The 24,503-nt window shown below is 33.5% G+C and overlaps 4 protein-coding genes across 6 annotated transcripts; 1 reads left to right on the top strand and 3 right to left on the bottom strand.

Moving 5' to 3' along the window:
• Window positions 1–10: 10 nt before the first annotated feature.
• Window positions 11–9,965, bottom strand: LOC106099664. 2 transcript variants are annotated; one of them, XM_013278265.1, is made up of 12 exons: window positions 9,753–9,965; window positions 9,345–9,412; window positions 8,731–8,857; window positions 8,366–8,491; window positions 7,723–7,855; window positions 7,421–7,575; window positions 7,241–7,292; window positions 3,910–6,852; window positions 3,286–3,813; window positions 3,016–3,195; window positions 2,543–2,791; window positions 11–2,043 (listed from the first exon to the last, which is right to left on the bottom strand). In XM_013278265.1, the coding sequence occupies exons 1-12, from the start codon at window positions 9,825–9,827 to the stop codon at window positions 1,844–1,846; spliced, it is 4,836 nt and encodes a 1,611-aa protein (XP_013133719.1). In that variant the 5' UTR covers window positions 9,828–9,965; the 3' UTR covers window positions 11–1,843. The 2 variants fall into 2 exon arrangements, with proteins under 2 accessions (XP_013133719.1, XP_013133720.1); XM_013278266.1 differs by having other exon boundaries at window positions 8,366–8,464.
• A 944-nt stretch (window positions 9,966–10,909) lies between these two features.
• LOC106099639 (BTB/POZ domain-containing protein 6-A) lies at window positions 10,910–12,796 on the top strand. Its single transcript, XM_013278238.1, has 2 exons — window positions 10,910–11,048; window positions 11,326–12,796. The coding sequence occupies exon 2, from the start codon at window positions 11,326–11,328 to the stop codon at window positions 12,667–12,669; it is 1,344 nt and encodes a 447-aa protein (XP_013133692.1). The 5' UTR covers window positions 10,910–11,048; the 3' UTR covers window positions 12,670–12,796.
• On the bottom strand, window positions 12,791–14,736 carry LOC106099637 (peroxisomal N(1)-acetyl-spermine/spermidine oxidase-like). Its single transcript, XM_013278234.1, has 2 exons — window positions 14,325–14,736; window positions 12,791–14,251 (listed from the first exon to the last, which is right to left on the bottom strand). The coding sequence occupies exons 1-2, from the start codon at window positions 14,600–14,602 to the stop codon at window positions 12,949–12,951; spliced, it is 1,581 nt and encodes a 526-aa protein (XP_013133688.1). The 5' UTR covers window positions 14,603–14,736; the 3' UTR covers window positions 12,791–12,948.
• Window positions 14,737–14,845: 109 nt separating this feature from the next.
• Window positions 14,846–21,496, bottom strand: LOC106099638 (aromatic-L-amino-acid decarboxylase). Of its 2 annotated transcripts, XM_013278236.1 has the most exons (7): window positions 21,330–21,496; window positions 18,370–18,409; window positions 18,061–18,145; window positions 17,271–17,505; window positions 16,404–16,653; window positions 16,135–16,283; window positions 14,846–16,023 (listed from the first exon to the last, which is right to left on the bottom strand). In XM_013278236.1, the coding sequence occupies exons 2-7, from the start codon at window positions 18,398–18,400 to the stop codon at window positions 15,307–15,309; spliced, it is 1,467 nt and encodes a 488-aa protein (XP_013133690.1). In that variant the 5' UTR covers window positions 18,401–18,409; window positions 21,330–21,496; the 3' UTR covers window positions 14,846–15,306. The 2 variants fall into 2 exon arrangements, with proteins under 2 accessions (XP_013133690.1, XP_013133691.1); XM_013278237.1 differs by lacking the exon at window positions 18,370–18,409.
• Between the last annotated feature and the right edge of the window lie 3,007 nt (window positions 21,497–24,503).

Raw genomic sequence — 24,503 nt, 5'->3', positions numbered from 1 at the left:
AAAAAATAGATTATAAAACTCAAATGTTTATTTTTTAATTTAATTCCTACATAAATCACAGAGAGTATAGTGCGCAAAACTGAAACTCATTTGAAAGCAGCAGTTTTTTACTTTTAACTTAACCTAACAGTTCTGCAAACACCGAAATTGTCTCAGAAAGAGGTAATCCATGAATAATTAACAAATAGACACTGGCTTACGTGATTAAGCTATTTGAATACGTTATTTGCATTAATTTAAAACTATCAATATATCACGAAGAGAACCTATCACGAAAACTTGCGAGAAAGTTTTCATAACGACCATATTTCTCGCAGATTCATGATAGGCCTCAGTAAAAACATAGACATCCATACCTAAAAACACATACAACTTTGACACCATAATGTTCTTACAAATCTTTCAATCGTTTCTTATGACTACATTGTTTAGAGTAACCAGTACAGTACCTTAATGAGTGATTTTACGAATATTATTAAAACTCTAATTTTTATACACATTTTAACACTAAAAAAGGGGGTAAAAATTATTGCAGTTACATTGTGTATTGCATTCAGTCCTAGCTTTAATTTCTACATGATGCCGACTTCAATACTGTCCTGCGACAAAGTCCTTTGATTAAAAATAAAGGTTCAAAATGTATGAAAGGCTTCAGCAGAATGGGTTAACAGATAAGATAAAAAAATGCAGAAGCATGTACTAAAATGAAAACAAAACAAAAAGCCTTAAGAATGAGTGACTAGAATTTAGGAATGGAAATAATAATTGGTTAAGCAAATATATTTTGTAAGTCAGTATTGATAAAAATGAAGTTATATGTAAAACAGAGCAATCAGAAGTCTGCATTTTTATGAAACACTAGGAGCTAGAAAACTACAGATTTGTCCTAACCCCTATCACATCTGCAAATATTAAAAACATAATAAGTATTGTCCATAATTCATTCTTTGAAATAGAACAATAATTAGTCCAGCTAAAATGTTTCTATATTACATTTTAGTAGAACATTCAGATAGACAAAAATTAGTAGCATGTTTTACATGAATTCACCTGCTAAACGCGTTGCTAGGCAACCGCTGTTGCTATGCAAAATTATACAAACCAAAATACCAAGTATCGCTTAATACAAAAAACAAATATTTTTAATTACACATTTACAATTTAGTACGACTTAAAATAAATCACTCTTAGTAGAGTCCATACCAAAGTACTCTTTGGTGTTAACAATTTTCACAAGGAGTTAAGAGAATAAAAGATAATAGAACTGCAGCAAGATTAATAGTTTTCATATGTGATAAACCAAACACACGAAAATTACCGTATTTTATTTTTGTAAAATCAAATTAGAATTAAATCATGATGCCAAATAAAACTGATTTAAATCAAGCTTAATGCTTTTTTAATTAACTGTAGCATATTAATTAAAGTATAACTTTTAAAGAACAAGTGTAGGGTAAAACAATTTATATACTGACATTAGATATTACATAATTCCTAATACTGTCATAATAAAAAAAATCACTGGTAAAAATTGCAATACAGATCTGACAACTAAAACATTTTTTAACTTATCTTCTTGACTTAATTAGTGAATTATTTCAAATATACACGTTTTTACAGTTTTATATCATAAGGTGGTAAATGAGCTAGTGGCCACCTGAATTCGCCGAAAGAGCGAATTAGCCTAGTCCATAGACATTCACAATATTAGATGCTTACATTAAATTGATAGATGTAATAGAAATGAGATGTTTAAATTTTTTCTGTTCCCTCCGTCAAATGCAATTCCCATCTAATCTTTATAAGGGTCTAAAATTCCCACACACACAAAATTACACAATATTTATGTAATTTGAATTTTGGAGAGTATAATTTTCCATACCCTAGCGGGTTTCTCCCTGATGTAATCTTTGAGCAGGCGCTCCAGGTCAGGGGGCAAGACGCGGGGGCGCCACTTCACCAGCGCCTGATTGACGCGCTCGGGGTTGTGTCGCCGCATGTACAGCAAACTCGTGAATATCGCCGTCTCCATACTGGGTTTAGCTAAAAACACAACAGTTATTGCATATTAAATAAATAAAAACATCGTACTGAGTAATGTTTTCTTCCACACTTTGTTCTGTGCCAAATTTCATCAACTTAAACTTCTTTTTTGCAAGCATATGCTAGTTTAGAATCAATTTAGAAACAGCCACAACCACCACAGAAATAAACCCTAGATTATGCTTTTATTTAACAAATATGAAATACAAAATTTGGACAACAATAAAAACATTACTAAATAAGAAACTCTGCTATATTGAAGCAGAAGGATTTCGATTTGTAAATGTAACAAAATCATAGACTACTAAATCTATAGGTAACAATCCAAATTCAAAAATAAATTTTAGTAATACAAGCTATGTGTATTACTAAAATGTATTTTTTTAGTCCGCGCAGACGAAGTCTCGATCAATCTATTTAATTACGATGCACAAATCATACTGATTCTGGCAACAAATACTTGAAATGACATAACATATATTTGAGAATAGTATCTTACCATTATTTACCATTTCCAGGAGCTGATTGACAACAACCTCACAATGCACTTTCATGTCGTTAGGATATGGCTTCATCAATGGCCCCAGTATTGATACACTGAACTCCCTCACTGCGTCCCGCACACCTGCCTTCTCTATGAGAGGCTGGATCATATCTTTGATTATGTTCTTTTGTGTCCAATTAGGACCTTTGCGTTTAGCAAGAATTATAAACGCCAATCGAAGCATTTTCTTTTCAACCGGAACTTCTGTAAAAACCAAACGTTCAAGTTGCTTATACGAAAACCCAATAGTTAAAGTGTTTGTCTGTATGGAAGTCCTTGTTTGTTCTGGGGTAATTTGAATTTTATTGAAGTATACCTAATGTTTGCAAGTGACATAATTTTTTTTTTTATTATTTATCCTACTCTATCAAAAATCACAGGCCAATGCTCGGACTGAATAATACTTTAGTGTTCAATATCATACATACCACGTATTTCTAATATTGCATTCTTAAACATTTCCAGCATCTTAGGTTCACTCCAGTCTGTTACTTCATAGAAATATTTACGTTTCAATATATCTCTTATTTCTTGGACTCGGTTATATTTATCATCGCATTTAAAAAAGTGCAGCAAATATATTAAGCACATCACTAACGGGCATTTAGCTAAAAAAATAAAAAGAAGTATTAAATTTAGTAAATAAGATAAAATTTAAATTATTGTTGATTTAACACAATTAATAAAAGAATAATTACCCATTCCCATATGAGACAAAGGCAGAATATGCATCCAAACATTTAAACATTGTTTTATAAGCGCCACCGATTTGAACTGAATGCAGTACATAGCATCCAACATGAACAGTCGCAGCCGACTACTCACTGAGAAATACCTGCAGAGAATAGCATAGAAATGCGATAGACTCTCCACTGTTCCAAAATCTGGTGTATGATTTAATTGAAATAGAGAGTACTCTATGCTTTTCATTATAGTTTCTATAATATTTGGGTCCCAACAGGCTTTTAGTTGCTTCAATATGTATAGAAGTACTTGTTCAGATTTGGTCATCGGCGGCGCGGGCGGCGCTAACACTGTGTTAAACAGCTCGTCTTTACGTGCCGGCTTCTTCAAATACATCATAAGTCCAGTCACAAACACCTTCTTTTCCCAGTTTTGTATTTCATCAACTAAATCGTTCATTGCATTCTTAACATTTCGAGGTTGGTCTATAATAGTTGCAATACCATCTTCCAGTTTCGATGCGATCATATTAATTTTAGCATCTGAAAAATAATTATATTTTAAGACTTTTTTTAACAAACAATGATCATGTCACCTTTTTTATTGATTAAAATAGCAATTAAATTTGTAAAACATACCTGGTAGTTTTTTGGCTTGGTATTTGACTGAAGTTATTGCATATTTTTCTAACATTCTACAGAAAATGCGGTCGTTAAAATTCACCGTCGGTTCAAATACGCAAGTTTGTTGCTTATTTTGAGGTAATGTTTGACTGGAGACATCCATGTCATTGTTATCAACAGTTTCTTTTGTACTACAATCAGTGTCTTTCGGATTTTGTGAACAAGATAAGCGATTTGACGTTCTTCTAACTGCAATATTTTCTGAATCTTTGCGCGGTGATTTCATTACATTTGCATTAGAATTATCAGTCTTATTTATGCTAGATTCATGGATGCCAGGACCTCGTAATATCTTTTTAGGTGTGCTCTCAGATTTGTCGGACGCACAACGTTTCCGTCCTCTGCGTATAGGACTTGTAGAATTCTCTTTTTCTAATAAGGATAGAACATGTTCATCTCGTTTCTTATCCGATTTGGGGCTATTAAAAAGTTCTGAAGACAATCTTTTACTCCGACTCCTTGTGGTAACAGGTGCAGGACTACTGTCTACTTGTGTGTCTTTCTGCACACCAGTATTGTTTGTTGCAATAGCTTTATTAATTGTTTTATCGTGATTATGTGTATCAGCCTCACTAGTTTGTTTTTGAATAAAATCATCACATTTTGATAACACAATAAGTACTTCTTGTTGGCATTTATCACTCTTTTCTAAAGCTTTAGCTACAGTTGGTTTTACAATGGTTTTATTATTTTCTTTATCTCTTAATTCAGCCATTATTTCTACTGCTTTTTTATAAGCTGCATTTTTGTCTACAGCTATTTTGGGTTTAGGAGATTCATCTAATACAACTTTCTTCTTTAAAATCTGTTTTTTCTTATTTTTTCTGATTGGTGGTGTTAATTCTCTTCTGATCTTGGATTTTGGAATCAATGTTCTCTTCCATTTTTCTAGCTTTGTCAATTTTAAAGCTTTTTTGACTTTTTTGGTGGGCGATCTAGATACATTTTCTTCATCGACATGCATATTGCAAGTTTGGTCTTTATTTTTATTGACTTCTTTCTCAATTTCACCTGATGTTACCAAATCTGTATTTGAAATCTGTTCATCTTGGTTAATCTCCTCGCTAGTACTTTCTTCTGATAAGGTTTCATTGGACTCGTTCAGAATTTGGTTACTGTTTAGAGAGTTTTGGTTGTCACAAATTTGAGTTAATTTCAAAATGTTTGAATGTGACGTTGGTTGATTTTCTTTACTTATAACCGGTTTTTTCTTGAGATGATTCTCTTTTTCACCAAATTCCAACCTTCTTACAACATCTGTAACCACTGTCGGTTTGTTTTTAACAGCTTCTAAACTTGGTAAATAATCTGGTATACTTTCAGTTTCATTATTGAACTCTTCAATATTTACATTAGAAGTGATCGGCGGTGTAAACTCGTCCATTACAGATTCAGAAGATTCTTTGTCATTACTATGTAAATTGTTATTTATTAATACTCCTCTACTTTTTATTAACCATGTCATGTTAGACATTGATTTGGCGATATCCTGAAAAGTTGACTGTAAGTTTTCATTTTCCTTCCTAAGTTTGGCCAGATCTTGACATCTGCGACATGGAGACGATCTTAATATTGTTTCTGCTTTTTGCGGTTTGGCTGGCGATTTAGGAATGGGTGTTATTAGTTCACAATCTAATCGCATAGTTCTTAAAATGGTTTCTACCTCACAGTCATGACAACTGTTAAGTTTTTTACTATTATTGAGTTCCAGGCATTCTTGCTCGCTTGAGCTCAATGTAGTTTTCTGATCTCCAGAATTAACATCAAATTTAATAGGACTAGTTGCTTTTTCGCGCTTTTTAATTGCCACGGTATTTATTCCAATTGTTTTACTTTTTTCAACAACCCTTGTGCAGTTTAAGGTAGGTTTCTTAATGGATTCAGCATTCAAATTGTTAGGTAGGCAGTCTACAAATTTCACAGGACTTGTTGCTATTTCTACCAATTTTCCTTGTACTGTAATAGGACTTGTTGCTATTTCTACCAATTTTCCTTGTACTGTAATAGGACTAGTTGCTATTTCTACCAATTTTCCTTGTACTGTAATAGGACTAGTTGCTATTTCTACCAATTTCCCTTGAACTGTAATAGGACTAGTCGCTACATCAGATAATTGTTTCTGATTTATTTCATTTTCTAATGGAATATTGGTTTCGAAACTATCTTGACCAAACAGACATCCCTCTATAATATCAGAATCACATAAAGATATGTTATCTTTGTCATCATTTATCACATCTTCCAGATCTTCCTCTACTGCATTAATTTCATTTGTTTCTTCGTTATTTTCTTCCTGTGGCGTATCATTCATTGGATGGTTGCTAACAAGTTCTTCTAAATCATTAAAATAACTTTCCATTTCAGAACTGGCTAATTCTTTTGTTTTTACACAGTCTTGAATTTCATCATTGATTTCTATTTCATTATCTTGTACTGTACGGGTTTTGTTAGATTCATCATGTATAACGTTCTTGTTTTGCCTTTCACATGGTATGTCATCTTGGATGTATTGATCGCTTTCAGTGCATTCTTTACCTGAATTAATAATTTCAATGATATATTCCTCTATTGTGATAGGACTTGTAGCTCTATCTGTATAGGTCTTTTCCGTTTTTAGGTTGTTACTCAATTGACTGCAAGAGCTGCACTTTTCTTGATTTTCTATATCTGTAGGATGTGTGATAATCTTAAGTTCTTCCTGTACAGTAATAGGACTGGTAGCAATATCGACGTGGTTTTTCTTCTCTTTTTGAGTGTAGTTTGTTGTACTACAAGGACTATTGGTTGGATAATAATCAGGGCTGTTACCAAACGAACTGAAACCGGAATCTTCACTGATGATTTCGTTAACAGCATCGGAATCTTGTCGTCCATTAACTTGTAGCAATAACTTACTACCTGAAAAATTATAACATCACATCACTTGTGTATACTTAATAAAAAAATATAATGATAAAAAATCATAACATTTATCTTCACATTTTGAAAAAATGTAATCAGGTTTAAAATTATCAAGGGTCTATGTTGTAGAGGTTTTGGGCTCTGATGGGAAAGGAACATTATTTTTTGTGAAGTTATAGAGGTTTTTAAGTTACCGAAGTTTAAGTTAGAGGTTCTACTGTATATAAAAATTCTTTGTATTTTACATAAAACCATAAAATTAATTCCTTTGTGCATGTATAAGAAGCAGATTGATGCATACCCCAAAAAAAATATATCCTTGCGTGCCATAATACAGAGCATATACAAAAATGCTAAAAAATTACTTAATTGTTTCTACACTTACCTTTCCCTACATTTTTATTGACAGTACTTGTTTCACTCAATAAGTCTTTCACCTAAAACAATAAATACTAAAATTAATAATTTATAGCAATAATAATATAATTAACATATTAGCTAAGTTTATAATAAACCTAGCAAATATTTTTGTGCACAGAAAAAAAAAATTATTAATTGATTTTACCTGATTGGATTTGTTTTTAGATTTCTTTGCTGCCTTAACTGTTGATTGATTACATATTTCCATTTCATCGATACTACAATCAGGGATATCACTTGCAGTCGATTTATATTTATCATACTTCTTTAAAACCTTTTTATGTCTGGTTTGCATCTTTTCTGAAAAGAAAAAACATTTCACTTTATTGGTTAAACACATTTGATATTAATTAAACTGGTGTTTAAAAATTTAAGATACAACACTTTAGACCTAAAACCATGTGAATATTATTCAATTAATCAGGTCATATTATATTGATTACTTACTTTTTCCGAGCACAATGTCTCTGAACAGACATATATCATTTATCATATTGTTGTATTCTTTAGTATTACATTTTTGTAATTGATTTTCTATTTTCAACGCTTCTATCTGTGTTTCATATTCAGTAACCAGCATCTGTTAAAAAATGCATTACCATATCTTATTAAAATGGAGTTCACACTACAGATTTAGATAATGCTAAGAAAAAAAGCGATAGGCAGGTACAAAATAAAAATAAACACTATCAATATGTTCTTCACCAATTACTTAACAATTTTTTTTTTTTTCAATATAACATGCATGCAGATTTTGTTGATCTCTATCTATTCTATTATAATAAAGCATAAACACACACTTCTTTGTTGCCTAAGATTATAGCATTTTTTTTAATAATCCTTTCTTTAATAAAAAGCCCTGCACTTACGTCATGCTTTAGGCTATATATTGTAAACAATAAAATAAAATTTTCATCATTCCACGCAGATGAAGCTGCACGGGAACAGCTAGTTTACTAATATGTACCATTCCAACCAAATTCTAGGCTTAAATATGGTCTACATTTAATGGGAGGATTCAAATCCATAAAGCAAATGATTGTGTGTCCAAACCCTTAAAATAGTTAATAGATGAAAAATTTTAACTCACCTGAAGTTGATTAATATGCGATTTCATTTCCTGAATTTTGATATCAGTTGAAGCCAGCCTTGCTTCCAGTAGAGCTTTTTCTTTAGCTAGACCCACCGCCTGTGGTATGACATCATAGTTATTATTCTGCATAAAAAAATAATCATAGTAGATAACTAAATTTCATTTAACATTTTTATACAAATGTTACTTATAAAGCCTTAAGCTATATAACAAAATTGAATTTTAAACTGAAAAGTTTTCAGAATATTGATTATTTTAATTCACATAGACTATTGCTCAGTATTTTCATGTATATAATTTAATATAAATTCCTATGATTTGCTATTTCTAGCAAGCCAATAAAGTAAATTTGTTATAATTACCAATTCATTTGATGCAGCCACATTGAAATTACAAGCTTCATTATATCCATCTGGAGAGTTACTCAATCTGTCAAATCTTCCCGATTTATCAAACAGATTTTTGTTTTTGTAATGTCTTATTATTAAACTGAAATAAGTTAAAGCTTGTCAAAAATTAAGCATAACCAAACTCCCACTACACTATTAAATCTGAAATATTCTCATAATACCAGCAACACGCATAATTGAATATTTAAGTGTAATAAATATGCAAAATTGTAAATAACATATTTGGTAACATTTAAATAATAATTATAGTGCAGTCCTCTCAATAAATATGTATACATTTAAAATACCACAGTAACATGTATAGGGTATCGGTTTCAAAAATATGTACACACTTATCAGTCATCTACTTATGTTCAGAAGCTGACTGTACATTATGCAGTGTGCCCAATGTGTTGAGACAACTATTTAGCCTCTGTAATAATCGATCGAAACATATGACCAGATAAATCTTTAATTGATTACTGGCAGGTAAATATTAAATATCAATGTAAAACTGCCATAAACCATTTCAAAATCTAGCCCTAGCATTATACTAAGATATTAAGACTAAATAAATTAACACTTACTCGGCTTCCAGCATTTTTTGTTTAACGTAACTTATATCTTCACATTGCTTCTTAGCGTCACATTGTACCTGTTTACAAAATACAAAAACTATTTATCGAGACAATTTGTAACTGTGTCTTTTATGTTAGTAGTAAATGATTTATACAAATAACGCGCTGATATTTTAAAAAGGTCGCCTTTACGTAAAACAGAACTTAATAAGTTTGCTACTTTATGCTAGGTTTACCTTGACAATTTATGTATTCGAAATCGATTGTTTTAGTTTTGATCGTGTAAAATAACAATTATAAATATAAGAACTGAGCCAAGACTGATATATGCAGATTTTTACGCTTTTGGTTTAAAACTAGACAAGAACATGATATTACAAAATAAGGATTGGATATATAAATAACCTAAAAACTCACCGCAACATTAGAACTATTATTGTCCATCAAAATACTATATATTGGGCAACCACTCTCGTCTAAAGTGGAAGGCATAATTAACTAAGGTTATATAAGGTTTTTAAATAACTAAACAAAATTCACATAATTGGTTCACATTTGAGAACATCTCCAACACAACACACATTTTAGCACTTGGGTACCGGCGCGCGGGCTCCAGCACAGAATACACATTTGTTGCCATACAGTGTTGCCAATGAAAATTTTTACCCGTCCGTGCACATCGTGTAAAAAAGCCATGGTTGTATGGGAAAAGATCACTGGTTGGTCTTTGCCGCCGGAAAAAATGGAAAACTTTTTAACATTAGCTAAATGTCGCTACTTTAACGTTTTTAATATCAAAAAACTGAGTTGAAATTGTGCTTTTTTATTAAAACGAAAATGATTTATTTGAATTTCGTTATTCGGTACATCTGTACTATTAATCAACGACCTTTTGTTATTTTTCGTTCAAGGACAGTGTGTTTTCTATTAAAATAAAATTATAATAGAAAAAACACTGAATTGAGAATAGAATAGAAAAATAGTATCTACTACGGCGTTCGAGTTGCCGTCGTAGGCCAAAGAATTTGATGACCCGAATGCCGTAGCTTTTCCAACACTGGGACATTTGCAACAAATCCAAAGAAAAAAAAACTTTAACAGATTAAAAAGCACATGCTGAAAATTGGCGGTCGATCCGCAGTCCGGATAATAATTAACTGAAATAAGCTACATGTGGTTCCTCTTCAGTTGTTGCACTGGACTGGCATGGGATAAATCACCCACACTGCACCAGTTGCGGCGGAATAGCTGGACGACCAGAAAAAGTAGAACGTTTTACCAGTCATCGGACTGACGTACTCACCGGCGCCAGTTACCGTTCACACTATGCCAGTTGATTGACAGTCCAGTTATTAATTTTGTGCTACTAACTATCTGTATTGGACAAGTTTGAACCACTGTCCATTCAGTTACATCTGTTGGGAGTCTGTGATGACCGATAGAAGCAAACATGGTTCTTGAAATTGTGGTTTAGTTTGTTTTTTTTCAGTGTGCTAATAATAAAGTGAAAATTATTCTTAAAAGAATAACACTAAAAAGTTTAATTAAGCATCAGTTATGTTTTTAATGTTGGTACTCGAACATTAAAAATTCAATTTTTCATAATATAGCAAAATATTGTTTGCAAACAAAAAATAAATATTCACGTCATTTTACATTGATATTACTGCACTAAAGTGTTCATATACTTGATACTTGATAATCACATTGAAGGTTAGTACGTCTTTATTATTTCTGTCATATGATCCGTAAATAAGCCTGACGATTTCATACCAGGTGTATGATAAACATCACCTATGCGAAACTTTTGGTCATTGGACTTGATCAAGTTCAAGGTTATAGTCCGACGCAAACTCAAAACAGGTAAAACAGTTATAATGGTTTTAATTAAATGTCCAAGCTATTCTACTCGGTTGTCGTCTAATGACGACACTGTTCTTTTTGTAAGATTATTGTAAAGTGTAATACATAAATGAATCGTGTGTTACAGATGGGTTATAAAATGGGCGAATTAAGAAATAATAGCCTCTATGACCGCGTTAACAAGCTTTTGGTGTCTTATGAGTGGAGTGACTGTACATTTTCTGTATGTGATAAGAAATTCAAAGCACATAAATTAATACTAGGAATAAGCAGCCCCGTATTTGAAGCTATGTTTTATGGCCCCCTTTCAACCGACAGTGACATTGTTATAACTGACATTGAGCCTGAAGTATTTCAACAATTATTAAATTACATATACACGGACAGGGTTGAAATAACATCAATTGAAGAAGCCTTTGAATTGCTATATGTATCAAGAAAATATTTACTAGACCACTTGTCAGAAGTATGCATCAAGTATGTACAAACAAATGTAAACATTGATAATGTTATTACAATTTTAAATTACCCTGATTACATGCAAGATAAACAATTACTATCTTCTTCACTTCGGTTGTTTTGCGAACATGCTGCATATCTAATCAAAGAAAACAAGAGAAACATTACTAGTTTTTGCCTGCAAAAAATACTTACAAGTGACAATATGAATATACCTGAAAAAGAACTGATCAAATTTACTTTTGAGTGGACAACTTATTACTGCGAAATGAACAACATTCCTGCTGATATTACAAATAGAAGAGATGTGTTAATTAAAAATGGATTGTTTCAACTATTAAGGTTTTTAACATTATCAGCAAATGGTTTGGATGAAATTATCACAAGTCCAAATAACTTACTCCTACCTCAAGAATTTGAGTATATCAAGAAAATGTTAAACTGCAATCTTTTATACACCAATGATGTAATGGACACCATTAGTACTTTACTGAATCCAAGGAGTTCATTGAAATTACAATGGTATCTATGTCATCGCAGTCCAGTAAGATCTGCCACTCCAGCTATCATAGATTTCACTCATAACTATATCCTTTGTAAGTTAAAAAGTAACAAATCAATATTTATTAATAATCTAAATATACCATCAAGGATGACACCAGTATTGAATTTTTGTAACAATACACCAAAACAATACTGTGAAAATGTCTCAATTTCATTGATATGTGCCACTGACAACAGTGTGATTGCACAATATAGATATAACAACAATGTTGATTATGATTCCAACATTGATATTGAATTCAAACAACCATGCTTTATTAAAAAAGATAACTGGTATAAAATATGTTTCCATTGGCCCAAAGATGACAATTTGTTTTCATTTTCATATGGAATTCAATGCAGAGATACTGCTTACACTAGTAACAGAATTTACTTGGAATTTGAAGATATATTTTCATCTTCTGATAATTACGGCAGTTTTCTAAGAGGATTGAAATTTTGTCTGTAATAGATGTGTAGCATTACTGAATGTAATGTAACTGAAGCAATACATTAATTTAGAAACAGCTTCATTTAGACAGCTATGTACTTATTTATTTAAATTTATGTAATATTAAAATAAAAGATAATTTAAACATGAGTATTTTATTTCACAATGCTACATCATGTTACTTTATAACACTTTTTAAATTACAAACATGGAATAAAACATCTAAATATATTGTGTATCAAAAAAAATTGCAAGTAAAATGTAAATTAATTTAAAATTGATCCTAAATAAAAAGTATTAAGGTGGTGGACCATTGAATTTTTTTGTTAGCAGTATAATACGCTCAGCCTCCCGAATTCCACTTAGTCTTGCACCATGGACAGTTGAGAAATATCCAGGGAGAGTAGCTTCGCCGGCAAACAATAGTATAGGGGGTTGGGGGTCACAAGGTCCTGGCACCGGGTTACCAAGTTCACATTGGTGGCTTACCAAGGAACAACAGCTCATGTAAGAGTACGCCCCACAGAAATGTGGGTCCGAAGCCCATCGGGATCGTAACATCATTTGAGGGTATGGTAGGCAAGGGTTTCCGGTAAAGCGTCGCAGAAGCTTCGTGAGTCCTTCGACAACATCGATGTCTGCTTTTGACTCCATAACTGCAGCCTCCTGCCCGGAAATCCAAGCACACAGAACATGTTTGCTGCCAGGTAATTCGTCGATTGCACAGACTCCATCCGTCCAGTCGTTTCTACATTGTAATTCTTCAGCAGACCATGCCAACTTCATATTACCCTCATGGCACACCCAGAACGGTTCTTTATATTCCATAAATACTTTGTTGCTGAGTCCAAAACCCAAACTACATATAGCGTCCAACTTGCACGAAGGAAGAGGTGGTGCAAAAAGTTTGTCCGCTTGACATTTAAGACATCCGAGCGAAACGGTAACGATGACATAGTCACATGTAATCTCTTCACCATCACAACACTTGACTAACGCTCGGCCGGTACCCGCCTGGCCTCGACCCCATCTTATAATATTTACTGCTTTGTTATACTTTACACTATTGTCCGGCAGTCCTCGCAGCAGCGGCGCCAACACGCCTACATACCCCAGCGGCACGCGCACGCTTCCGCCCGGTAGTTCAATGTAGCTGCCGTATTGGTCGGCACTGACGAGCGATAAGTCGTCACCGCATCTATTTCGTAAAACATTAGTCAAGCCAAACATTACTCTAGCGGCGTCATACCTTTGATCTTCGGGAAAGTTGTACAGTTCCTGTTGTATACGCAAACCGAAGAAGTTAAGCAGTGTACCGTGCATCTTTTCACCGCCTAATCTAAACAAATTAGCTGCCTGCTGCTCGATTTGTCTGAATGTGTGATAGGCAGTGACGGTAACCGGCAAATCCACGGCCCGGCCCTCGCTTGTACAGAATAAACCTCGAGAGTTGTCCAGGCGAGGTAAGGGTGCTTGGAGTAGCCGATCTTGTGACGCCAGAGTGTATACAGAATTGGGTAAACAAGCGCCGTGTATCCACTCAGCGCCCATTTCTATGATTGAATCTCCGAGCCAACAAGAGTGAATACGTCCACCGGGCCTGCAAACACATTAGTTGTTATATACTTCAATTGCTGATACCTCATTAATAGGAAGTATTTAAAAACTTTTACCTCTCTTTTGCTTCCAAAATGTTAAAATTGCATATGCCGCATTGTGTCAGTCTATGGGCCGCCGAAAGACCAGCTATACCGGCGCCTACGATAATGACTCGCGGTTCGCGAATGCTGGGCTTTATGCTGCACGAATCGAGAAAGCATTGTTCCTGCCCCGTGGTGACGGCGGTGCTCTTCGGCCGACATGCTGTTACGATCACTGCCCACTTCTTCGGTAATATAAATAACTTGTACAAGCTCTTGTTGGAGTACAATTTCATACGTGATAATTTCATATTGTTATTTTTTCATTACTTTGATTAATCACAACACTAATGCATTTTCATTCCGCTATCTATTCCGAAACTTATTTAAAAAAAGTAAAGTGGTTATATTTATAAAAAAGACAACCAAGTGACATTATATAGCAAAATTTATCTTCTTTTTAACCTTAAATGGCCAACATTCTTATTTGAGGCTTGTACGAATCGTAATAGATTGATTTTCACTTAAAGTAGCAGAAAAATTAAAACAACAAATTTTTTGCAATCCTTGTTTATTTATTTTATCATTTACCTTTTTAACAATAAATAACTGCTTTTTCGAATAAATAAGCACAATTTTAACTAATGTGCAAAACTATGCGTCATATCAAAACCACAACACTTGTATCTTTATCCACGTGTGTATGTTAGTTAACACTTCATAAATAGGTCAACCCTAGCACGATAACCTATACGAATTCTCAATCAATCAATTGTATAGCATTTCTCCGTAATATACTCACAGTTACATTAACATTCAACAATAAAGAAGATAGAATACTGTGCAATTTTTTGCATCATTATCTCTTTCATAGAGATATCAATTAAGGTATATAAACTTCTCTACAAGTTAACAATAATTTAAAATTAAAAGATTATATCTAAGGATTATTAACTTTAAAACATTACCACAATTATAATTTTGTCATTTCAATAATACTTATTACTTATATAGTCTACTTCTGGGCAAGTACTTCATCGGCAGAATGCTTGATTTCCTCCCAAGATATATGAATATCACTGTCTTCCGAGAAACGCGAGCAAATAGCTAATCTTAGGAAATAAACGTCGTCAATCTTCGAGGGCACGAGGTGAATCTTTCCGCGGCCGTTGATACGCCGGAGCAGCTCCTCGTTGGTGTCGTTGCTTCCCTTCAATCTGAAGCAAACGAGGCCCATCGTCACTTCCTCTACTATTTCGAATCTCTCGTCACTTGTGCACAACCTCTCAAAGAGGTGAGCCAGGGCGATGTGCTTCCTGATATGTTTCTGGAGATTTTCAACGCCATACAATCTCAACACGAACCACAACTTGAGAGCTCTGAACCGACGTCCCAACGGGATCTGCCAGTGGCGGTAGTCGGGCGCGGAGCCCTGTTGGTCGTGCTTCAAGTACAGCGGGTCGACATTGAACGCGTCTACAATCCAGCGCGGCTGTTTGAGCCACATTGCGGAGCAATCGAAGTTAACCAGCATCCATTTGTGAGGGTTGAAGTTAAAGGAATCGGCTTTTTCGACCCCCTTCATTAGGTAGCGGTATTCGGGGCAGATGAATGCGGATCCGGCGTAGGCAGCGTCCACGTGCAGCCAGACGTCGCGCGCCGCGCACACATCTCCTATTTCATCGAGGGCATCGAACGTACACGAAGATGTAGTTCCCAGTGTGGCCACAACCTGGAAATAGAACAATTAATTTATTTTTTTAAAAAATGCGTACGATACGTTTTTAATACCAGTAACATTTGTGTGCAACTAAATATCTTAATGTGTCTTCAATGTACTTACATAAAACGGTATGAGTCCTTTCTTAATATCTTCATCAATAGCCTCGTTCAAGATGTCGCCCCGGAGACGATGCTTGTTATCGGGCTTCAAGGAACGCATCTTCACGCCTCCCAAAAGACCAGCTCGTTCAACCGATGAATGTGCTTGTTCTGTGGATAAATAGAAGTTTCATATCATTTTTCCCTTCATTTAAAAAAAAAGTAAATGATTGGAAAAGTATTGCGAAAGAAAGAGTATCCAGCAAGTGATTTTCAAAAATCGATACTTACTGTTACAGTAAGCAACAAGTTTTGAAAGGATTTCGGTGTCGGTCCATTCTGGGTGTTGTTCCTTGACTCGCTGCATGGTGCGGGACTTGGCGCCGAGCAGCGCGACCAGGGTGGCCTCGCTGGCCGTGCCCTGGATGACGCCGCCCGCCTCGCCGCCCGACCGCGCCAGGAAGCACTCCGGCAGACCGAGCATCTGGCCCAACCAATCCAACATCACGACCTCCAGTTCAGTGCACGCGGGACTAGCGATCTGGAAAATAGCATTATTTATACATTAATACTTTATCAATCATTTGACGCATAGTTATATCAAAAACTTCATCGAAATATTTGAAAATATGTATGTTATATGAAGACATTTTTTGTAAGCATACGTGAGACTTTATTGAAGGAATTGGAAAATACCAAATAGATAAAAAAATGTGAGGAGATAATTTTACTAAAGTATCTCATAGCAACACCTAACATACCGTAGAAGTCAAGCAAGGTCTTACTATGTTGATATAAAAAGCTGTAGGTATACATAGCCTATACGCTCAATTAACGTTCCTACATTTTTTTTGTTACCAAAAGTTTTTATTCGTTACAATGAAGCAGGTAAGGACATATCGACAAGCTAAACCTAATAATGTAGACTCATATCGACGTCATTGCGACCGGTTTTCCTTGTCCTCAATGAAAATCCCAAAGAATGTTGACATTGGCAATGGCTTGTAGAATAATATTTTTATAATTGTTTCAACTTCCTTCTTAATTATGAATTCAATATCAATTAAATATTTGTATTCATGTTTGGTCAAAAAATAATTTGAATTTAAAATATTACGTAACGAAGTATAGATACACGTAAATAATGTTATTTCATACCCATGTAAATCCAATACAGGCGATGGCACCGCTCAACATATCAGCGACGATGGCGGGGTAAGAGTTTGCGGTTGGGAAGTAGGCGTGGAAGCGCGGCGAGTGCCAGTGCGTCACGCCGGACATCACCACGCGCTCTATGTCCGCCATCACCGCGGTCCAGGGTTCTGCCTGCTCCGGCGCTTGCTCCGGCACCAAAGGTCGGAGGTAGCCTGGCTTCACTGAAGGCACGACGGGTCTGGAAAATAAAGTACGAGCCTTTAAGTATTTGTGTATACGCAAGGGAACCTGCTCCACTACGGTTGTATTGAGTGAGTATAAGCCCATACATTCTATTACTTCCACATGATACAGTCTCTTCAGGGTTCATTTTACCTCAGATCACAGAAGTGTAAGTCAAGCTAGTAAAATTTTACGTAGCAGGGATACTTGTATACGAAACTGTACGTAGTGTTGATGAATTCGTTTTATTGATTTGCTCTTATTGCTTGGAACACTTGAATTCATTCGCTAAAATTTCCATTCATTGTAACACTGTTTGGAAAGTATAAAAAGTTTTGTAGATATAATAACGATCGGTGTTCTATTCTTAAAACTTTCTAGTTTCTAAATATGTCATGGAGTGACCTAATTACTATAATAGGCTGAACACAGATGTTTCTCCGGACTTACACCAAAAACTTGTCCAGGCAAGTTGGCTTGAATTAGATTTTTTTTTAAATTCGGAAGACGTTGTAGGTACTTGTAATAAAACTGAAAGTATATGAAAATCAAATCACTAACTCACAATTACCTGTCTCTTATGTTCTCCAGATATTCAGCGATGTAGTCAGTCATCGCTTTAGCGAAATCCTTGAAATCTCCCGCTTCCATTGTTTCTGTGAACGACGTTCGTTGTTTATTATAACTTAATTACAAAACGCCTTGAACAATTAAAGCACAAATTACGAAAACAAGACACGAATTTGCAACACAAATCAATTTTAACACTGTTGTAGCTATTAAAAAAAGAGGCGAACGAAATTAATTAAAAAAAACAATCGGTAAGATACAATGAGTCAACAAATACACAGAATAAAGAGTATTTTCAATTTGAACAAACCGAATTTCAATTTTAAATCCATCTCCGTCATTGTTAAGACCTATAAATAAAATTTTAAATTTGTAACATACGTAGATAATGTATTATTAAACTCACTGCAACATTGCCTTATAAAAACATAGAGGTAATTAAATATCAATAATCCAGAAGTTTGTGGTTTGTACTAACTTATCATTTATGTCTCGTATGGGATCATTTTTAAACATCTTTTCGAATATCCGTAAGTAATGTATTGTATAACATTATGTTATCACATATGTAGATAACATTCGGATAACCCAACGACAGAAGCATCGTAATTGTTATGTTATCATTAAATTTTGCAATGGCCATCCTTGGTGGTTCAATGCCGAGAGAACGGTGCGGTGCATTGCATAACCCGCGGTAGGCAAGTCGTGCGAGGTTAAACTCGGACCTCGCAGTTGCCGTACCTAACGCTGTTCTTAACACAAAATTCCTTTGTCGAATAGTAATTTATAAATTACCCAATATGATTACGAACCTAACACATTTGCAATTGTTTTAATTTTTACTTTAGTATTGAATAGACTGCGTTCTAAATTCAAAATTTAAATGAAACAAACATTAAATCAAAATCAATTTGATCCAATCTAGTCCAATATGTGTGATATGCATTGATTGCATAAAAACTAACAAAGTTCACTGGCCCTAACCACATGTATGTCGTGCGCTAACGACATTAACATCTTGTAGTTTTGTTTTAAGACAAACGAATTTGATCCCTTACTAATATAATAAAGACAAAATATTTGTATTTTTGTATGTGACGTATAGACTCAAAAACTACCGGACTGGTTTTCAAAAAAATTTTTAGACGTTAGTTAGCATTATCTTTGAATAACAAAGGATATATTTATTACTAGATTTAATTCCCCACGGACGAAGAAGCGACAAAAGCTAGTCTCTATATGTAACTAACAATATAACGACCTCTTAACGTAAATGCAATCAGTTGGTTGTCAATAATTGGTCTAAAAGGTTATGATAAAAATGAATAGTGTGCTTGTGGTTTAGATAACGATATCTAACTAATAACCTGTCGTACGTACGCTCACATAAAATATTACAATACATGTATGTGCATAAGTGAGTGCTGAGAACTACATGAAACATGTTGAACGCAGAGTTCAGGAGATGCCATTTCCATTTGTCTAATAATAATAGAGTACCCTGCCATTTAAAAACAAAATAGTTTAGCATAAGGCATAAGCAATTCTACGTATTTGATAAAATATATGAAAATATTGCCTACCACTGATATGAAATAACTGCTATTGCAATATTTTTATTATTATTACAAATTAAAATCGTTCAAAAATCATCATTCTAGTCGTTCTGTTTATTGAATCCTTCGGTCAAGGCGATCGCGATCAATGCACGCGAGATTGCATTAAAATAATTATTAAAGTAAATCATTTTTACAAAGAATTCATTCCTTATTCAGTAATTCTGTTTTTATACAATCCTAAATAAAATTCACGAAGAGCAATTGTATTTAATTAACTTTCGAATTAATTCATTTCAATTTACGAATCGAAAAAAGTAAAATTCGACCAATCTTTTGTTTTATTTCTTTCTCATAACAATTGTATTAAATTCCTAGAGATTTTTTAAATTAATCAAAGGTGCTAACTTTTCCTGCTCAGTATTTTTTCTAATTGTCTACATAAGTATTGCTCGGTAATTCCTTCTATGCGACACAAATGACGTGAAGCGGGAAAAACGCGTCAATGAACTGGTGCTGGGGTATTCCCGCGCTGTCAAACAAGTTTGTTTGTATTTGGGTATTTTATTCTTGAAAAAGTGATTTACAAAGAACCTCGCAGAACGAAATGTAACAACCTTTTAGTATATTGGTTAAAAATTCAGAAAAGTTATTACCCCTAGTTATTATTATAACGAACATAATGTAATACTTTTGTAATAAATTATATTTCTCGTAACTCGATTGATACCGAGTAGATAGAAAGAAAATCGTAAAATACAAATCTTTATATTCTTTAGACATCATTTTAAGTCTCGAAATAAAATATGAACATTAGTCACGAACTAAACATTTGAAGATAATCGACAATTTACAAATATAGTAAGTTCATAAATCATTTTAGACACATATTACATAACAATTATTACTAAGAACTTAAAATTCCCATAATTACTATTTTTATTTATTTATTGTAATTAATTGTAATAAATATGATAAGTACAAATGCGGCGTAAGAATCATTTCGGAATAACAACATGATGCACCTAAATCCAAATCCTATTAGCAACTATTGCTCAAAAAAAATTATAGTTATAAACTGTTTTTTCCTTTTTCTTAATTAATAATGCTTTTTCTTAATTAGTAATGATCCGAAACATAACTTTTAATACGTAAGTACCTATTTTATTTTTATTTCCTTAATTATGGTATGTTCAAAACAGTTCCATAATATATCATTTGGTATAATAATGAAATTAATGGCCATGAATAGTAAAAACATTCGTGATTTTTTTAATATTTTTAAAAAAACAACTTATTTCCTTTGAATTTCGGCATCAGCTTCCGTCGTAATCTAATATCAGGCATATCGTATCTAGACAGCTGAGGTCAAGGTCTGCTGATTGTTTTTGAAAGTGAATTTCTACGTCAAAATGGCTTGGTCAGAACTGCAGTGACAACTTGGACAAGTATTATTGTCAAGGTTAACAAGGAATAATTCCTTATCCTATGAATTAATTATTATAATGGGAAATTAAAAAAAACTATTCCAAATATGCTGTACAATATTTGCTTTACCTTAAACCATGAAATAGTTTTTAAGACAAAACTTAATTTTTATAATCATATATCACTTAAAAGTCGTTTACTTAAATATAAGACATTTAATAAAATTGATATCGATTTCGTTGAGAGCTAGAAAAAAAAATCACTAAAACGTTACTAAGAAACTCACCTGATTATATTACTCGTACTTTCACAAAAAGCTTTTAATTCAACACTCGTTAATTACGAAATCGAAATGTCTTTTATTGATATTGAAAAGCAGATAATGAAAATTTTTCAGAGCGTAAAATCACGTCGTCAACGGACGCGTTGCCTCGTTAGCACTACGCTCGCCGCGGCGTAGCACCGGACTTTATATACTGTGCGATATGACGCGAAGGACCAACCTCACTATACGTATAGACTAGTCTAACTCCATTTAGAAGATTAAACGAGACGAAACGTCAAGTCGAGCTAAGTTCGGAAGCTAAATTTATTAACTGCCCTAGTTCAATCTAAAAGGACAGTATATCTTTAGAACAATAAGTAAAACTTCCGTATGAGGAAGGTCAGTGAGTATTATATCCGGTAAAGGAATTGATATAAATTATCTTAATAAACCTTTAACGCATATGAATTATTCACAACATTACCATAACATAAATATTTTTCAAAATCGGTTGAATCGATCTGAATTTATTAAGTATTCCAAAAACGATGACAATTTTGCGTCAGTTCTGATTTTATAAAACACCGTATTTTCCTATTCGTACTTCTGTTTCATACAATAGGAAAATGTACTGGAAGTCCTATAGTATAAACCTTATCAGATGATCGAGACTCATTTGAGGGACTTTACAAACTCAACAGACTGTAATAACAAAGTTCGCCACGCTTTCGGCGTTTTTGTTATTTTTTAAGTATATCAAGGTAAGTACGAAGTATTAATATTAATATAGTATTGCACTATAATTATTAATTAATTCATAATCTAGGCTAAAACGCCTTCAAACTGCACACGTTTTTTTTTACCTTAGGTACCTCTTTGGTTATGAACTCAAGATTTTACAGCTTTAACATTTTTAAACATCAATCTATTAGAATAATTTAAAAAATAATTAGCTACACTTCTTAGTATTTTCTTCTTTATGTCTTACCTGCATTGCCAGTCATGCATTTTTTGATAAAGTACACAATAGTATAGTATTTAAAAGCTTCAGAATGTAATATTTGTCATTAATCGAAGCGTGAAACGAAGTTCATAATATAATTTACAAGAGAGTCTACTGCTTGCTGCCATGACGTACAGTAAAAGGGGGTGTGGGTAGTGGGAGGGGAGGTTGAGGCGACCTCAATCCTCCTCGGGACAAGGGGAATTGAATCAGTTCCTTTTCACTCTGACTACTCGTAAAAATCCCTTTGAGAGCGTGATTTATCAACGCTTGAGAGATACGCTTGAGATATATAGAAGAAAATGTTCCGTGAATTAAACATTAATCTCATCATATCTTACTTTACAGAAATAGTAGGAAAAGAGAATTACATTATAAGTAAAAAAAAATGAAGGCATACAATTCCTTAGCCTAAAGCCTCGTCAAACGATTGTGTACTTGCTTGAATAAGTACGTAATATTACATCTAATCGATATCAACTTACGGCTTAATACTCCATATCTTTTGTTAGATAAGGTATTGATGTAATACGGTAGGCTTCTGCAAAGCAATTAATAATCACTTGAGAAACAATTTAAAAGATTACACTAACGTAGCTTACTGAAATTTGAGTAGTATAAACCTGAGAATTAGTAACTCTACTTTTTTCCTACTTAGGTTTATATTATTTTATTTAGGTTTATACTGCTATCTACTGCTTATAAATTATGTTCGCATATTTTGTTTCCGAAATTAGTGCTTTTATCCATCTCTTACTCGTCTGAATTTTCCTCAAAAATGTTAATTGCAGTACATAATATTTACGTTCTTTTCATTGCTACTAAAAAGTAATTTTTTCATTAAATTCTTTGTTAACTGATTTACTAATAGATAAAATACTTTGTCGTTATTGTGTAGTCACATCTTCTTTCGAATCATTAATGTCGGCTGATAACAAACACATAAGCGTATATGTATGTGTGTCAAACGCCATTAGATAAAAAAAAATCAATTGGATACTCATTATCTAAAAAGTATTTTGTCGATCTTTTGAAAAATGAAAGACGTATCGTGAAATGATATTTCAGATTCCATAAATAAATCCACAATAAAATCGTTTCATGCAATTTCCGTCTGTCAAAAGCTTAAAGTGGAGTAATTACAGGCGACCCGCGCCACTCCCGCCGCTCTCAACTTAACAAGACCCTGACAGCCTGTGGAACGGGGTGTCGGGAGAAGGGGGATAAAAGGGTGTAGTTGCTACGGCAACGGGGGGCACCTATTGCAACAAGTGGTATAATATCTACATTTATTCTCGCCTGTCTCAGAGATAGTAATAAAGCTAATGCTCCTTTTGTGAAGAAATAGCATGATTTTTATTTTAATGCTTGCGATTTTATATTTAATGCCTCGGTGGAATTCTACGACTGTAGTATTTAATATACTGCTTCTATGATTATTTTATTTCACAAATATGCTCACTTATTTACTACTTACAAATATTATAAGTGCAAAAGTATAGGTGGATGGATGGATATAATGTTTGTTACTATGTACATAATCTAAAAACAAATTTCGCTGAAATTTTGGAATAACGAAATTTTGTCATTACTTCAGGTTTAATGTGTTTTGTGAGGCGAGGCTTCGTGTGTATTTATTTATATAATGTAATAATATTTATTTAAAGAATTTATATTTTTCCGAAATTACTAGATTGATCTATCTGGAAATATTTACACAACGCAATGTAACAACTCCACGTTATCGGTAAAGCAAACTACAAACACGACAAATATAATTACTATATTTATACTGATATACTTTTAATAATAGCTTTACGATTTGTTTCAGGCATACCATAGTAAAGCGAAGGTTTAAAATTAAAAAAAGACGCACCTATCTCAAAGAAGGCCCTATTGATGACGTAAATATAATTTTATGTTCATTTACGTATGTTTAACTTCGAAATTCGTCTGCATCTAAATTGATAAAACTCGGAAAACTAAAATGAGAAGTTAATAAAGAGCATTATACTTAATTAACCCATTTCTTTGGAAGGAAAACTCATGTTACTACCGTCATGATACCATAGAACTTAAAAATTAAATTAGTTGTCTTCGTTGGTCCCCCAGGATGCCTGCCTAAGATGGATTTCTCCATCCACGCACTGTATACGTTACAAATATTGAATACTTTAGACTCAATCTCCTAC

This window comes from Papilio polytes, unplaced genomic scaffold (genome assembly GCF_000836215.1).
Source record: "Papilio polytes unplaced genomic scaffold, Ppol_1.0 DF824102.1, whole genome shotgun sequence".
Classification (NCBI taxonomy): domain Eukaryota; kingdom Metazoa; phylum Arthropoda; class Insecta; order Lepidoptera; family Papilionidae; genus Papilio; species Papilio polytes.
This window is presented reverse-complemented; position numbering and strand designations above follow the sequence as displayed.